Source organism: Heterodontus francisci, chromosome 12, assembly GCF_036365525.1.
Source record: "Heterodontus francisci isolate sHetFra1 chromosome 12, sHetFra1.hap1, whole genome shotgun sequence".
Taxonomy (NCBI): Eukaryota; Metazoa; Chordata; class Chondrichthyes; order Heterodontiformes; family Heterodontidae; genus Heterodontus; species Heterodontus francisci.
The window spans coordinates 33463162-33481174 of record NC_090382.1 but is presented as its reverse complement, the minus strand read 5'-3'; the positions used below and the strand labels follow the sequence as shown (position 1 = coordinate 33481174).

At 40.1% G+C, this 18013-nt stretch overlaps 1 protein-coding gene across 3 annotated transcripts in view; it reads left to right on the top strand.

Annotated features, from left to right (window-relative positions):
* kif20a (kinesin family member 20A) overlaps positions 1–18013 on the top strand; it is a 49290-nt gene that overhangs the window by 23582 nt on the left and 7695 nt on the right. For all 3 annotated transcript variants that reach the window (XM_068043285.1, XM_068043284.1, XM_068043286.1), the window contains exons 7-15: positions 1590–1787; positions 3400–3511; positions 4067–4135; positions 9197–9340; positions 9811–9976; positions 11536–11706; positions 13002–13141; positions 14241–14397; positions 16287–16479. In XM_068043285.1, coding sequence (XP_067899386.1) covers positions 1590–1787; positions 3400–3511; positions 4067–4135; positions 9197–9340; positions 9811–9976; positions 11536–11706; positions 13002–13141; positions 14241–14397; positions 16287–16479 — 1350 coding nt within the window. The remainder of the gene's footprint in view (positions 1–1589; positions 1788–3399; positions 3512–4066; positions 4136–9196; positions 9341–9810; positions 9977–11535; positions 11707–13001; positions 13142–14240; positions 14398–16286; positions 16480–18013) is intronic.

Sequence of the window (18013 nt, the reverse complement as noted above, 5' to 3'; positions counted from 1 at the left end):
GACCAGAAACTGAACTGGAGTAGCCATATAAATACCGTGGCTACAAGAGCAGGTCAGAGGCTAGGAATCCTGCGGCGAGTAACTCTCCTCCTGACTCCCCAAAACCTGTCCACCATCTACAAGGCACAAGTCAGGAGTGTGATGGAATACTCTCCACTTGCCTGGATGGGTGCAGCTCCAACAACACTCAAGAAGCTCGACACCATCCAGGACAAAGCAGCCCGCTTGATTGGCACCCCATCCACAAACATTCACTCCCTCCACCACCGATGCACAGTGGCAGCTGTGTGTACCATCTACAAGATGCACTGCAGCAACGCACCAAGGCTCCTGAGACAGCACTTTCCAAACCCGCGACCTCTACCAACTAGAAGGACAAGGGCAGCAGATGCATGGGAACACCACCACCTGCAAGTTCCCCTCCAAGCCACACACCATCCTGACTTGGAGCTATACCGCCGTTCCTTCACTGTCGCTGGGTCAAAATCCTGGAACTCCCTTCCTAACAGCACTGTGGGTGTACCTACCCCACGTGGACTGCAGCAGTTCAAGAAGGCAGCTCACCACCACCTTCTCGAGGGAAATTAGGGATGGGCAATAAATGCTGGCCTAGCCCGCGACGCCCACATCCCATGTATGAATTTAAAAAAAATTTTAGTTCTGGAGCAACTTCACCATTTTTTGCATTTGCACAGTGGTTGTGAGGGTAAAGTGTTGTAACAAAAGAACTTGCAGTATGCTGTGCCTTTCATGTTCTTGGAACATTGCAAAATGCTTCACAACCAATAACTGCTTTTCCAAGTGTAGTCACTGTTTCGTGGTAGCTAATTTGAAACAAGAAGAGGCCATAAACAGCAAAGAAATGAGTGGTTTTTGATGGTAGAGGGATTATTGTTGGCCGGGACACTGGGGAACCTTTCCCAGTTATCAAATAAGGCTTCTTGGTGTATTCAGTGTCTGGGTCATTTCCAGCATATTATGTTTGTTTCACTTTTAAACTTTTTTAAAATACATGTTTCAGTACTGAACCTTTGCAAGTCTTTCTTAGCAGTTAAACAGGCAATTTAGGAGAATATTTTGTTATTGCTAAAAATGTCTACATGTTTGAAATTACTCGTGTGCAGTGCGATGCAAAAATTTAATTGCAGCCCATCACAATGCGTTATCAAATTATTGAAAGATTTCACTGGTTTCTGACACCTGTGTTCAAAATCATGAAGGGTCTGGACAGAATAGATGGGGAGAAGCTGTTCCCATTGGCGAAGGATCCAGAACCAGAGGACCCTGATTTAAGGTGATTGGCAAAAGAAGCAACGGCGACATAAGGAAAAACTTTAAGCAGTGAGTGGTTAGGATCTGGAATGCACTGCCTGAGTGAGGTGGAGGCAGATTTAATCGAGGCTGTCAAATGAGAACTGGATAATTATCTGAGGAGAAAAAATTTGCAGGGCTATGGGGAAAAGGCAGGGGTGTGGGACTAGGTGAGTTGCTGTTGCAGAGAGCTGGTACAAACAAGGTGGGCCGAATGGCCGCCTGAGTTGTAACCATCCCATATGATTCTATGATTCTCTTATCCCTTTCTCTCCCAGAATCTGCATCCCGCTGGGCTGATCATGATACAGTCATTCTCCGCCAGGAACAGTGCATACATTACTCCATTTGGGTCTCCTTCTTTGAGATTTACAACGAACTCACGTATGACTTGCTGGACACTGCTCCAGCTGTAAACCGCAAACGACAAACCTTAAAACTGTGTGAGGATAAGAATGGAAATACCTATGTAAAAGGTACTTGCCTTAATCTGCCAATGGCTTTTTACTTTTTTTGCTTACATTTTTGGAAGAATAATGTGTTGGTCCTGGTATGTTTGTGTTTCACATACTGAAAATGGAGATTGTGTTCGGACCTCAGCAGAGACTGCAATCTTTAAAACAAGAGATATGAACTTCCCAATGACTGATTAAGAATTACATGCCAAGATTTCACATTTTAAGACTTTTCTGATGACTAAACTAAAAATCAATATTAACCAAACAGGACTTACTAGGTCACGAATACATTAAATTACAAAGAAAGGTATTTCCCATTAACTTATTAACACACATGAAAACCACACACCACATTTATACATTAAAAAGTGTTCTCATCGAAAAGGTATCGTTGAAATTAATAGACCCATACCCTTTCCAGCTGCAATGGGTTGGATCTCACTGTACTTCTCGAAGCCAACGTTCGCTTTGCTCAATTCTTCTGAGCACATTCAACTGGACTTCTGTTAGTAAGGCAATCCTGATGACTCTGTTGGTCTTTTCTCCTCTGCAAGACTCGAGCCTTCGAACTGGGTTCAAATCTGAGCAGCCTTTTGTTGTATTGGTGATCTGAGAGAACCTGTGTCCCCAGAAACCTTTCCCCCTCTCTGTCGTTTCCCCCCCACTCTCTGTCGCTCAACTGACTGCCGGTCTTTGCTTCTTCCTTTCAGCCTCCAGACATAGGGAAGCCTCTCAAATTCATCCAGATCAAAAGTCACTAGACGTTTGCCTTTGACAGTTCTCAGAGACCATAAGTCTGACCATAGCAAACTCACCCTGGCCGCCTTGTTTCCAGATATTAAAAATTGCATATCCAAATAGCCTCTGGCTCCATTTTTACAATTGGGTTTGGGAGAGCAAAACCTATTATCCTTTAGGTGTTATTACCTTGCACCCTATTTCCTCCGAATGTCCATTTTACATTGCATTAAAAATCATAGCTTTTGGAACATAACGATACTACAAAGTCCAACATTCATAACAATTACGCTACTTTAAAAAAAAAATGCTGAGGATGTATTGAGATGAAGGAGAGAATATGGGTGCCATGTGCTGACCAGTTCACATGTCCACATGATTCTATCCTTGGTTTTGGGCTTGTTCAGCTTCCTGAAACAGGACAGTTCTTCCTAGAATATAATTAGTGTGTTTCTAATAGTGTTCTGCACCTGACTCTCTGTCTCGCCTGTTCTGGGTAAGTGTCCTATGGTGAGTGTCTTTTGGTGTAAAGTTGTGTGTTTGTATTTGGGAGAATCTGTTTCAAGATTTTCCAAAAAGTAGGCTGATATATAAACCGTGGCAATATTGTCAGGTAATGACCCATGTTTAGATTTAATATCTATTTTTAAGCTCATATGTGACTTATTCTGTGCTGGTAATTTGCGTTTCAGATTCTTCCTGCACAATAAAAGCCTGAGGTTGGAATTGATACAAGAACCCAATTGCCAAGTGTTTGATAAATTAGAACTAGAATCATGAACCTTTTTGTGCATCATTATTGATTACAGCATTCTGGATGTTAGTGAAACCAAGCTTCTGTAAAGGTATTCTTTGACCAATTCCAAATTAACTTTTATTTGCTCCATTTCAGATCTGACCTGGATCAGTGTGATGGATGCAGAAGAAGCCTGGAAAATTCTGAAAATTGGCCGTAAAAACCAAAGCATGGCCAGCACGCACGTGAACCAGAACTCCAGTAGGAGGTAATTGCTTCTTCAGGATTTTGGAGTTCAGCTAGTCAGGCCAAAAGCTGCAGGACAAAGAACATACCCCAGGTCATGAAGTACAATGTTCCCATATTAAAAACATTCATATCTGATTTATTTTAAAGCATTGGACTTACCACAGCTTCCCCATCCCCGTAATCCTGCCTCTGTCACGTTTATTTTGCACAGAGCTGGATATTTGCACTGGCAACTTACTACTCTGAAAACTTAGGGACCAATTTTAACTCTAAGTGGATTCGTTTTGAATCTCGCCCTTAATCTCAATTGTTAAAATACCAAGAGTTGTCCACAGTCTAGATTTTCAACAGATTTGTTAAAAAAAGAAATTGTGTATTAAAATAAAGTAACATTTTGAAATTTGTTTGTATGTGAAAGTAACCATTTCATATAAGATCAAGCTACTTAAAAATGCAGTTGGATGGTAATGTTCTCTATTATATTCTGATGGATTGTGACTTTTATTGTGCAAGGGAAGAGAAATATTCAGTACTTTTGCCTTTCTGCTCATGTTTTTTCCCTTCTTGTTTATAGTCACAGTATCTTCTCCATTCGAATCCTGCATGTGTCTGAAGACTGGAAGTCTATTCTTAAAACAAGCGAGTAAGTATTGATCTAAGTAAATATATTGCTTATATGCTGACTTATTTACAGTGTTTGATAGAAATATAGGAAATTTATGGCACAAAAGGCAGTGATTTGGCTCCTCATGTTTGAGCCAGCTGAAAATAAGCTATTAACCTAATCCTACTTTCTTGCTCTTGATTTGTAGCCCTATAGGTAACGGTACTTCAAGTGCTTATCCAAACATTTTTTTCAATGCAGTGAGGGTTTCTGCCTCTATCACCCTTTCAGGTAGTGAGTTCCAGACCACCACCATCTCTGGATGAAAAAAATTCTCATCAACTTCCCTCTAATTCTTCTGCCAATTACTTTAAATCTATGCCCCCGGTTATTGACCTCTTTGCTAACAGAAATAGTTCTTTCTAGACACCACATAATTTTATACACCTCAATTAAATCTCCCCTCTGCCTCTTCTCTTCCAAAGAAGAAAACTCCAGCCTATCCAGTCTTTCTTCATAGCTTAAGTTCTCCATTCCTGGCAACATCCTCATAAATCTGTTATAGTGCAATCACAACCGTTCTGTATTGCAGTGACCAGCACTGTACGAAATACTCTAGCCGTGGCCTAACTAGTATTTTATACAGTTCTAGCATAATCTCCCTGCTCTTATATTCTATGCCTCAGGCAATAAACAAAAGAATTCTGTATGCCTTCTTAACCACCTTTATCTACCTGTCCTGCTAACTTCTGGGATCTGTGTGCGTCCACTCTGGGGTCCCTCTGTTCCTCTACACCTCTCTGTATCCTATCATTTACTGTGTATTCCCTTGCCTTGTTCACTTTCCCCAAATGCATTATCTCACACTTCTCCAGATTAAACTCCATTTGCCACTTTTCTGCCCACCTGACCAGTCCATTGATACCTTCCTGCAGTCTACAGTTTTCTTCCTCACTATCAACCACGCAGCCAATTTTTGTATCATCTGAAATTTTTTAAATCATGACCCTTGCATTTATCTAATTAATGTATACCACGAATAGCAATGACTCCGTACTGAGCCCTGCGGAACCCCACTGGAATTGGCCTTCCTGTCACAAAAACAACTGTTAACCATTACCCTTTGCTTCCTGCCATGGGCCATTTTTGGATCCAGCTTGCCACTTGCCCTTGGATCCTATGTGCACTTATTTTACAATCTAGTCTGCCATGTTGGACCTTGTCAAAAGCTTTGTTAAAATCCATGCATACTATATCATATGCCTCATTGACCCTCCTTGTTACTTTGTCAAAAAATTCAATCAAGTTAGTCAGATGTGACCTTTTTTTAATAAATCCATGCTGAATGTCCTTGACTAATGTTGCCCCTCAGTTTTTTTTTTCCCCCCAATAATTTGCCATCACTCAGTTAAGCTGACTGGCCTGTCATTACTCTGTCTATCTCTTCCTCCCTTTTTAAATAATGGTGCAACGTTAGCAGTCCTCCGGCACCATGCCTTTAGTCAGAGAGGGTTGGAAAACGATGGTCAGAGCCGCCTCTATTCCTTCCCTTGCATCTCTTCGCAGCCTGGAATATATTTCATCCGGGCCAGGTGACTTATTCATTTTCAAAGATGCTAAACTCCTTATTATTCCCTCACTCAGTTTGTCCCATTGACTGTTTCACACTTCTCCTTAACTATTATGTCTGCTTCATCCCCCACTTTCTGCCAACAGCCGCAAAATATTCATTAAGAACCATGCCCATGTCTTCTGGCTCCACAACAAGTTACCTTTTTGGTCACTAATAGGCCCTGCTTTTTCCTTAGTCTTTTTTCTAAAAAAACAAATTTGGCTTTTCCTTGATTTTACTTGCTAACATTTTTCTATTCCCTCTTTTTGCTTTTCTGATTTCCTTTTTAATTGTACTCCTGCGCTTTTCTATACTCCTCTAGGCTTTTGCAGTATTGAGCTCTTTGCATCTGACATAAGTTTTTTATTTGCCTTATCCTACTCTATGCTGTTTGATATCCAGAGGGATCTAGATTTGGGAGTCCTACCCTTTTTCTTTGTGGGAATGTATTTGTTCTGAACCCTCTATTTCCTTTCTTGAATGCCTTCCACTGCTCTGACACTAATTTACCTTCAAGTAGCTGTTTCCAGTCTACTTTTGCCAAATCAGATCTCGGCTTAGTAAAATAGGCCTTTCCCCAATTTAAAATTTTTACTCTTGGTCTGTCTTTGTCCTTTTCCATAAGTATGCTAACTCTAACTAAACAATTATCATTACCCCTAAAATGCTCTCCCACTGATACCCCTTCCACCTGCCCAGCTTCATCCCCTAAACTTAAGTCCAGAGCTGCCTTTTCCCCTGTTGGGATTGTTACGTATTGTTAAAAAGCTCTCCTGAATGAATTTTTAAGAATTCTGTACCCTCTTTACCATTTGCACTGATTTTATCCCAATTATGATGTGGAAGACCAAGATATTTATCCTACATGAGGAGTCAAGACCAATTTCAGCTTCATGTGAAGTAAGGTTAGAAGGAAGGGAGTAATTTGGCCTTGGTACAAGGTGTAATTCAGTCCCCATTTTAAAGTCATACTTTCTGACCTTAATTTTATGTAATACTTTGATTTCATATTATTTATTAAATAGAAAAGCTTATGGAACTGGTTGGCACGTAGGAGTTTCGTGCAGTACAGGCTCACATAAAATTGAGGTGCTACAGCACTACCATTAACATGTAGTTACATTGTGACAAGTTTGCATGGGCATCTTGCATTGATAAATGTAGACGTGGGAACTTATAATGGGAAAAATTGACAACAGAGCATAAAGTTTTGCAGAGAGGAATTGCACACAGATGTAAGATTTTAAGAGAATCAGCTTGCATTTATATGAATCCTTTCACTACCTCAAAAGTCCCAAAGATTTTTGTATCTATGTGGAATTACTGTTGATTTGTAGGGAAATGTGATAGCCAATTTGTGCATAGCAAGATCTCTCAAACAGCAAAGAGATAAATGTTTTATGGTGTTGCTGATTGAGGAATGAATGTTGGCCAGGACACCAGGAGAACTCCCTGCTCTTCTTTGAATTGTGTCATGGAATCTTTAACATTCAACTGTAAGTTTCAGGTAGATGCTCTCTGAATAGAGGTGAGACAGAGGATATCCAGCCCGTCTCACCTTGGGATTCTTGACCAAGATAGACCTACAAGGTACAGACTCAAGCTCTCTGACCTGATCACAGAACTTATTAACCTTGTATATCTTAGTTAAGCCTAATACTTAACAATGACGAGAGGTGTGCAGCAACACTCAGCACCGGTTCTTGCTTCTGAGCTTGCTGGGGCACAACTTTTTTCCTCTTCCTCTTACTGTGTTCTGTTGATTGTGGTCTATCTCCTCCTTCTAAGTGTGCCAACAGCGTTCTGTTGACCCCTCTCTAAGTGTGTGGACAATGTCCCATAACCCCGTTTCTTTTATCCTTCGTTGGGTATGAGGATCTTACCATATTAGGTTATGAATGCTTCCTAGCATCATAATTGGTCCAGGCTTACATCACTTACATCACCCTAGTTAGTTGAAAGTTCAACTTACACACTTTACAAATGCTTCCTTTCCCTTTCTATTTTAACAAGTATCCTGAAGGTCACATTCTTGCTGATACCAACCATTTTTGCAATTCTGCAGTTTCACATTTATCTCATCTCACCCCCTGCAAGGAGCGCTTAGGCCTTCAACCCACCTCTCTTATTTGAACCTTTGTGTAAGAACAGAGTATAGTCTTGAAAAACCATTTCATAATAAAGCAAGCATTAGCTCAAACAGACTTCATTATATTAACGTACATAGTGTACAATTAGTTGTATTAATTTAGCTGCCCTTATTTGTCACAAATGTTAAATATGTCAAGGTTCATAGCCTCCATAATGTGAGTCCCCCTCCAGCTGCATGGCTTCCCATTTCCATTTTAAGCTACATGCAATTCCACACACACACATCTCTCAACATTGACAAATTGAAATATTTCAGCAAAGCTGACCACCATGCTTTGCAATCCAGTCTAGACATTACATATAGCCTTATAGAAAATGTATTACAACGTTATTCAGAAAAGTAAGCCATGCAAATGCTCTAAACCTTACACAACGGAGAGGGCAAGAAACTCTGATGGATCCTCTGACAGTGCAATGCTGCCTCCCTCTATTGCACGGTGTTTGCCTATATTGCATGCTAAAGTCCTGGAATGGGGCTTGAGGATGCAACTGCACAGTGAAAGAACTACTTTTGAGCCAACCTTGTAGTTGTACTATGGCTGCTGCAAGTACTCATGGGCATTAAAGGCCTTCCAATAATGAAGTCTGCAGTGCAGAAAAGCTTTGTGTAAATCGTGGCGAAAAGTCACTTTGGAGGTAACTTTAACCTAACCCACTGGGTGGGAGTGACCTTGGATTGGCCACCTGTTTTACATGGGAGTAAAAATGGGCAGCTGACTCCAGCAAGCCTGTTTCCTGCCCAGTGAGTAACGGTTAAAATGCCCCCTATATATATCTCTTGTTTTTAGTGAATGCAGATTTTACATTGTAAAAATAAACTTGCACATCTGATGTTGTAGTCTTTTGTCTGCCCACCTCAAAGTTTCCATGATTCTTGTTGATTGTGTTTATTATTTCAGTTGTGAATTTTTTACTCCTAGTCTCACTGCCAGAACCCCTTCACTTAAACAATTTTTAAAAGCTATTTAAGATGGCAAACGTTTTGGTTCGGAGAATTGCTTTTGATGGCAACACCATTGGGAGAGTAATGCGGAGAAGTTGTGCAACTAAACAGCATAGATGAATTGTATTGGTATTGGACTTTCTATTGCCAGATACCTCAGTAACTCTATCTGTTGGCAGTGTCAGGTACAGTGCATCCACTCTGCAATGTTGACAGTTTCCGCTCTTTATTTGGGAAAGCACTGTAAATAAATAGAAAGAGTGGGGGAAACATACTAACTTTAAGTGCTGCTGATGGGAAAACTCTTCCATTTTTAAGCTAATTTTTTTGCTGTAGTTAAGAATTTGCTGTAACCCAGGCAAAGTGAATAACTTATTTATTTTCTTTACTCTAGACTAACTTTGTGTGACCTGGCAGGCTCTGAACGCTGCAAAGAGCAAAAGTGTGGCGAAAGGATGAAGGAGGCAACTAACATCAACACCTCCCTGCACACACTAGGCAGATGCATCAGTGCCCTGCGCCAGAACCAGCAGATCAAGTACGTACACCATGATCTTATGCTTTTGCCAGCACGTTCCACATCATTTCATTGAAAATTTGCAAGAGCTCGAACAAACTTATCACAAGGCCACTGGAACAACATTGATATGGAGCAGCCTGTGGGTTGTCTAACCAGACAAAGCAGGAAATTAGAATAAAGGCATCAAACCTTGTGCATGTGCAGTGAAAGCATTTCTGTTTTAAATGGACATCCACAAGAGAGCAGTATATCGAAATTGATTCAGAAAATTGAGATTTTTATTATTTCGGAAAATTGACTCCCTTGTCTGTTACTAAGTGCTGCACTGCTTGGCTGTGAAATGAGTGTCTCTAACTTGGCTTGGTGATTTCAACCCTAGGCAGCCTTGCAATTAGCTGATAAGTGGCATATTCTGGCACTCAACCTCCTTGTGATTCAAATTTGTTCTGTGTGATCAGATTCCTGAAGTTTTTGTGCTGTGTTTCCAGGTCAAAGCCTAATGTGGTGCCCTTCCGGGACAGTAAATTGACTCGTGTATTTCAAGGGTTTTTCTCTAACCACGGGAAGTCCTGTATGATTGTGAACATTAATCAGTGTGCATCCATGTATGACGAAACATTGCAGGTCATGAAATTCTCTGCTATTGCCAGCCAGGTAAGCAATCCACAGCTCTCATAATGTCTGTATCAAAGTTAGTGAACGGTGCAAGATATGGCAATCGAATCAGAGTGGTGGTTGGGACCTACGTATGTTTGGTTTGGTTTTGCAATCGATGCATTAAGATCTTCCCTAGCTCTTGTACTGCACTGTTCACTCAGAGTTCTCTATATACAAGATGTGTTCTAACCTGGTTTCCTTTTAAAATTATTACTGTGGTTACTAGACTCATTTACGCTCTGTGATCTGCCTTTGCAGGCACTTGGCATAATCATGACTAGATCAATTTCACGAGGTTTATTCCACTAACAACACTTTTTGATCTTGTATTTTGTCTTTTATTTGAATCTCCCCATCTCAAATTGACTGCATGGCTGAGGTGAACAATTAGTCTTATTGGCTTTTTGGGTCTGGACCTGTGTCCTTCTAAATGGCTCTGTTGTTCTGTGGAATAGTGTTCTCCTGTATCGGGTTTAAAACTACATTAAATAAAAATCTGCAGGTGTCAAATATTTATCATTTTGATAAAGTACTGACTTAATTGAAAAAAGAAATGTTTTGCAGCATTTGTCTGTATGTCTCTTGCACACAACCATTATTTTTACGTGAAAGTAATCTCCATCTTGGTCTCTAACTATCTGTTCCTGAGCCAGGTTGTGTAAGTCCTGTTGAATTAATGTACAAATTCACTTGATTAAATGCACTCTGCAGAATGTTTCTCTTTTTGAAGAAAAGTATAGACTTTTATAATAAGGGAGTTAAAAGAAAATAATAAAGGGTTCCCACTGGTTAATATTGGGCTCCTATACTATAGTGGATAGTACCTCGACTCGTAAATGAGAGTGTTTGATTCCCGGGTGGGCAAAAACCTTGGGCAAGCTTCCTTACTCCAACTGCCTTTATTTATTTATTTTATTTATTTAGAGATACAGCACTGAAACAGGCCCTTCGGCCCACCGAGTCTGTGCCGACCAACAACCACCCATTTATACTAACCCTACAGTAATCCCATATTCCCTACCACCTACCTACACTAGGGGCAATTTACAACAGCCAATTTACCTATCACCTGCAAGTCTTTGGCAGTGGGAGGAAACCAGAGCACCTGGCGAGAACTTGCAAACTCCACACAGGCAGTACCCAGAATCGAACCTGGAGCTGTGAGGCTGTGGTGCTCGCCACTGTGCTGTCCCGGCAGATTGGCAGATCACTTTCCAGGATAATAGTTCTGACATGGCTGTTAACAAGTGGTCTGGTATTTTTGGATTCTTTGACACTGGTTGCTGTCTCTAAATGTGGTTCAGCAGCTTCTACACAAAAAGAAATTCACATGCCCAGGTGTTTGTATGTTAGGTGTGTCATCAACTTCAACAAAGTAGGGCAAACCATGACTATTATAGTATTTCCTAATATACTCAACAAGCAATAAAAGCAAAATCATTATCAGGAGGCCAAGCTTAATAGGTGATGTAATTTGAGATTGAATCTGTTCTTCCTGTATACCAAATAAATCTAGTTTAATGCGATATATCTGATTGCTGTACCATTCATTGTAGCTGATCCAGGCACCTTCATCGAAGCTGTTTCCTTCCATCCGGTCACTACTCCGAGAGCATGATGGCTGGAACAACTGCAATGCTCAAGCACCACTTGAGGAAGAGGAGGAATTGGATGAGGAGGAGGATGACGGTGAAGATGAGACTGATATCAGTATGCTGGATAAGGAGGTGGGCTTATTGCACATTGGCACGCAGCAGAGAATTTCTATCATGTGGTCCTCTGCCTTTGGTGTCTCTTGAGTCTTCCCTGGTGCGCTAAGATTGTACAATTTTGGCTGGACAGCTGTAGTTTGCATAGTGGGGAACTAAGAAAGCATTCAATGCCAATTCAAAAGTGTTACAAAATGTATAATGGCCCCAAATATGTTGTAGAGCATCCAACAGGGTCTGCTGTTAGACTTTCCCCTGAATGTTTAGTTTTTTTTTGTGTGATATGTTGCTGAAAGAGAAACTGGGATCTGGGACCTGAATGAACAGGGCAAGCAACCAATGAAGTAGAAGGCTTGTGAAATAAACAACCAAAAAACTGTGAAAGAAGCATAAATTCAAGTGGGTGAATTCAATATCAAATCAGGGCAAGAAAGATTTGATTAAGATAGAAAAAGAGACACCAGAAAAGTTTTTTAAATTTAATAAAATTTTTCATTTTTAAAAATCTCCGACAGCAGTTAATTATCTGGAGGAATAAGACTCCACAATGTAATAGTTAATTTTCAGCGCCAGATACATTGACTGGTAATTAACACTTAACCATGTTACTAAAAAGGTGCTTAGACTTTAAATGACAAGACTTAACTTTCTGTGGTGAGTTTAGTTCATATCTAGCATGCAGATATAGCAATTTCAAACCCTTCAATGCATTTCAATGGTGAGGCAGACAGAGAGATGCTAATTTCGCAAAGTTAACTGCAGAGCTGGGTAACTCAGACAGCAGAGTTTAGATATTCATGTTTAACCTCGCATCTGGCGGTCACCTGAAGCTGCTGTACCATTTGTGCAAAAATAGCAGTGAACGACATTAGCCTCACTGTTATTTTGACAGTAAAATCTAGCCCAATTTTTTTTTTTAAGAACTTGCATTTTTTTTAAAAATCCACACTTGTAACAAGTTGGAGTCTGTGCTTCCATGGAAGCTGAACATGCTCTGTTTGACGTAAAAATAGAAATGCTGGAAATACTCAGCAGGTTTGGCAGCACCTGTGGAAAGAGAAACAATTAATATTTCAGGTTGATGACTCTTCAGGACACTGGCTGAAATATACTTGCACAAATGTCTGTTAGTTGATTACCTTATCTTCAGGCAAGTTTCACTTATTGGCATTTAATTAATTTATAAGGCTTTTGTTGCCCCTGGCTGAGATGGCATGACTTGTCACAGTTTTGCAAGAAGCTGACTTGGTTTCTGGTTTTTTTGTTTACCTTGTGCTTTTATCATTTTAACTGACCGTGATTTTATTCCTCAGTCATTGCAGAAAATTATTGAGGGCCTACAGCGGCACCTAATTAAGGAGAAGCAGGAGAAGCTGTTATTGGAAAGTGAGATCAGGCAAAATGTTGTCAGTGAGATGATGGAACAATACAACACCATGGAGAGACACTGGAGGTAGATATTGCTGGGTATCAAGTGTGCTATTGTTGCCTACCATGATTAATGTTTTAAGTAAAGACTGTTAAAATATCACTAAGGATTGGCCAGAGTATGAAGATACGCTGCACTGCACTCATCCAAACTTATTTTGCATTTTGAGGTTTCGTAATTACTCAATAAAAAGGCAAAACTGTCAACTGGGACTGTGCCTGTTTAAAAGAAAGAATTGTATTTTTGGAACACTTTTCACATCTTTGGGGCATCGAAAAGTGTTTCACAGTCAATGATTTTTTTAAAAAGTATAGACACTTGCTTTTGTTGGCAAGTGTAGCAAGTTCCCACAAACAGTAATCGAATGAAAGACTAGTTGATCTATTTTGTGGTGATGGGTGAAAGATGAATGTTGTCTAGGTCACATGATGAACCCCGGGGTCTCTTGCATCCCAATGAAATAGGCAGATGGCTTTGATTTAACGTGGAATCCTGTAGGTGCAACAATCCCTCAGTACTGCGCTGAAGTATGGACCTAAATTATGTCACCAGTCCTGCAGTGGAACCTGATCATGCAACCTAACTCATATGCAAATCGATGCTCAAAGGGAAGCTCGAACTGCTTTCTATAAGCTGGGTTTGGATGTGCAGACTGTGCTGCATTTTAGTTACTTTTTATTGCTGAAGATGGTTCAAATTCAAGTTTGAAATTTGCCCTCCACTAACTTTGTTTTTAGATTCCTAAAATACTGACGGTTACATACTTGAAGCTTCTTGAAAATTTTACATACTAGTTAACTGTGGTCCAGCATGCTTATGCTATTCCTTAACTGTTTTGGGTCTCATTTTTCTTGCAAGTATGTTTTTTTTTTTCTGTCCTGTTTAGTAGCTTTTATAAGAGATGGATTTTGAACCCTTTTTTAGTTCTCTACTTCATTAGTATCTATCTACTTTTTCAAGCAGCCCCTGAAAACAGCTGACTTGTATTTTGCAATGAAAATTCTTTTTTCCCCTGACCACCAAATGCATAATGTAGAGGAAAAAATTTACGATCCAGTTTCCTGGCAGGGAAGGCAGTATCCTTGTGGGAATGGGGTGAAATTCAACCATTTGTTTACCTCAGAGAGCGACTTGAGGAACAGAAGGATTGGCTGGAAGATGCCTTTGAAGCAAAGATGAAAAACTATCAGGAGTATGTGAAATTCTATTATCAGCTATCTACTGCTGAATTGGAAGATTCCGATGATTCTGGTGATGAAATGTGTGATGGTAAATCAATGGTAAGAAATCTCCTTTTAATTGCTAATCTATAATGTTTAGAATAATCTGGGAAGCATTAGATCCTGTTTTGGTTTGTGAAGCAATGGGGAAAAAGTCAAAGGAAAACAACAGATGTTTGGAACTGATAGGATTGTTTACATTAGTGTTTCTCAAACTTTTTCATTTGCGGACCACTTAGGCAGCGCGAAACACCTTTTGGACCACCTGCCTGTCCTACCCCACCTGCTTTCACTTGCTACTGCAAAAAAACTCATCAGAGTTAATGGGAACTTGTGGAAACTCTAAATTTTTTGCCTCTTTTTAGCTACTAAATGTAATAAATTTATCTGCATTTTTAATTAAATATCATAAGTAAATTATTAATTCCGGCCAGAAGCAAAAGTATAGCCATTTTCATATTTTAAACATTAATACTACAAGAGAACACATTTATTTGAAGAATTCTAATAATGTATTATAAAATCATCACAATAATCTTCTGAGAAACTAACACTCTATATTAATCAAACAAAATCAACAGTAACATAAACTTTGCTTATGAAACTACATTGTTGTTGCTTGTATTTCTGATGACTGCATGTGGGAACAAGTCTAGTTGTGTGACATTACACGAGTGGTGGGGCTGAGGGTTCTGGCTTGTTCGCTCATATGGCCTCGACCGTGGCGTTGAGCATCAGTGTTTTGTATTTTGGACATGCCCGCGGATGACACTGAGAACCACTGGTTTACGTGGCCTACAAAGATCAGAATATGATTTTACTATCTTCAACTGCCAGCCAGCTATGTATTTGTTCCCAATATATTTGTACTTTTTTTATGGGGAAGGTTACCTTAGGAAGTATGGGAATTGGAGCATCCTTTTAATTGTAGCTATATTTCTTTTCTAGGAGAATGTAGAAAAGTGTATTCCCCTTGTAGGGGTAGTAGCATTCAAGGAACTGGGGTTTTGAATTCATTTGGTACTGAATTGAATGTATCAGCTGAAACTAATGGACAGATTTTAACTTGGGTGGCTGGCTGTTTGGGGACCTGGTCTATTTTGAGTTCATTAACATGCTGCCAGCAAGTTGCACAGCCCAAACAGATATCTCGCTGTAGCTTGCTGAATCCAAGTTGGTGAATATCAGGCATCCCAGAGAGTGATTTTGTTGGAAAGAAGGTAGGTCCATGGGGATGGGGGTAGGGTAAGCCCAAGGACGGCAACGTCCCACATTTATTCACTCCTGCTCTTCTGATCTCGCAAAAATAATTCTGCACTTTACCTTTTTGAGTCCTCCTACTGCATCAGCGTCTTATGTATGTCATAGGACCTTGATTTGCATACAGTATTGAGACTCCCGCTTGATCCAGGAACCTCCTGGGCTGCCCAGCAGAAGACCCCAGTAACTATGGCAACTGGACAGTAAGTTCACCACAGCTATTTTAACTCTGCTGCTACTCCGTTGTTTCCATTGCACAGACCACATTGGAATTTTCCCTTAAGTCTCTTTATCACCTTGTCTTTTGCCCTCCATCATTGTCATACCTCACACTCTGCCACCTAAGATGTTGGAATTGTGTCTGTGCTTCAAAGTTAAGTGCCCAAGTGTGCTATTCCACTGCCCCCACCCCCAGCATTCACTCTTTCCATAAAAATTGGTAAAAATGTAATTCTTGGCAAATGAGTATTTTTATAACTTTATAATAATGACTACCAAGAAACCCTGCTGTGTTAATAGTGTTAATATTGAAAGCAATAAGTTTCAGAGGCAAGAGATCTCTTAATTTTTTTAAAGTGCTGCACTTCTAGTTGGGATACTTGTTTTTATCCTCCCTAGAAGAACACTAATACCTCCTTGGCCTCAATTTTTTTTTGAGTGAGATTTTGTTTTTTCCCTCCAATTCAAAGAAAATCTGTGAACTAGAGGCAACTATTCAGCAGTTGAAGGCAGAGAGAAAGTCCACTGGCCGGCTGACAAGACAATCTGTTCATTTGGCCAATACGCAACTCCGTGATGAACTGCACAATCTGCAACTGGAACTTGTAAATGTAAAAACTGAGCTGGAACAAAGCAAAGCAGAAGCAGCTTTCAGTGCAGAAGGTTAGTGTACCTCAGGGCTAGCACTATCATTTGCTAATTTTAGCAAATGGTAGATGGGAAGAGCCAACAGATGATTTATTCGTGGTCAGTGCTACTCAGCAATACTACTGTTCAAAAAATGTAAAAAGAAAAAGTACAATTGTGACGAGGTAGGGCGAATGTATCTTAATTAAGGCCTTATTAATGACCATTAATACATTAATTCAGCATTCAAGGCTGCCCAACTATTAAAAGTGAATATATACTCTTGGTAAGATTAACAAGTGAGAAGATTTCAAAATATCAACAGAACTGAATAAGAATTTCTTCCCTAGAGAATGTCATTGGTGGCTTTATTGTAGTGGAGCAAAAGGGAAGGCAGCTGGTAACTTGCAGGCACCACCTTGGCTAGCAGACCTGCTGAATAGAGTCAGCCACTTGAATAGAGTGGATGAGGAAGTTCAGAATAATGACGTAGGCTGTGACAGGTGAGCCACCTGGGCCATGACAACTTGCAGGGACAGTAAACCATTTGCATGACACAACCACTGGCATTGAAGGTCATCAGTGCTGTAAATTCGTTATCCTGCAGGACAGTCCGGGCACTCACAGGGATCACCTTTGGAGTCGGTCCAGTGAAGCCTGAAGCCATGTATTCCCACATCCCACATTGAGAGAATCAGTTTAAATTAGTTTTATTTTGAACATCATTAAAACTCGGGTGTGGAGTAAGGGACTTAAAAAGAAAGGAAAAGACAAGCTAAATGACAGCCTACAATTATTTAGAGTTCATGTGCCACTGTAATAGAGCACATCATCAGATACTCACTTAACTCCCCTGTCACAAGATTTACTTTAATTTAAAAGAAAAGCTGAAGCTGTGTGTGGTGTTGTGGTTCTATCTACTTACCTGCTACTATGAAGTTGGAGATTACACATAGGGAAACATTGTAATACTTTTAGTTCTGTGACCAGCCTTGATATGCCTGCATCAGCACCACGGTTGTCACAGCAGTCACTTGGCTCGTTGCATTCAGAAGTGGTGGTGGCTTTACGTCACTTATACATAGCTGTGTAATAGCATAGAGCTGCTGCTGACCTGCATGCCAACTGACTGGTCCTGCTCATGGATGCAATTGATGGCATCTGGGGGCTTTTTAGTTGCTCAAATGCCACTTTTTCATTACACCATCATTGAATCCTGTCTGAAAACTTGCTGTAATTTCTTTGAAATTAACAAAATGACATGCTTTTCTTATTTCTTTTGAGGAACAAAAGTTAATTTATTAAGCTTGCAGTTTGTCACTTTTTTTTTTACACCTTCCCCTCCTGGAGGTGTGTCTTGTTATCGTCATCAGCCAACAAACTAGTTGAGCTACTAATGGAGGTTAACTACAGACTTTAATGCAATGAACATTCCCAGTATTTGTTTGTTTTTCCCTGGCATAGTAATTTTAATGGGCATAGATTCCACTTGCTGTGAACTCCATTCCACAGTTCAATTGCCTGTGACCTAGCGTTCTGACTCCTGTGGCAGTGTAAGCAATCTTTACCT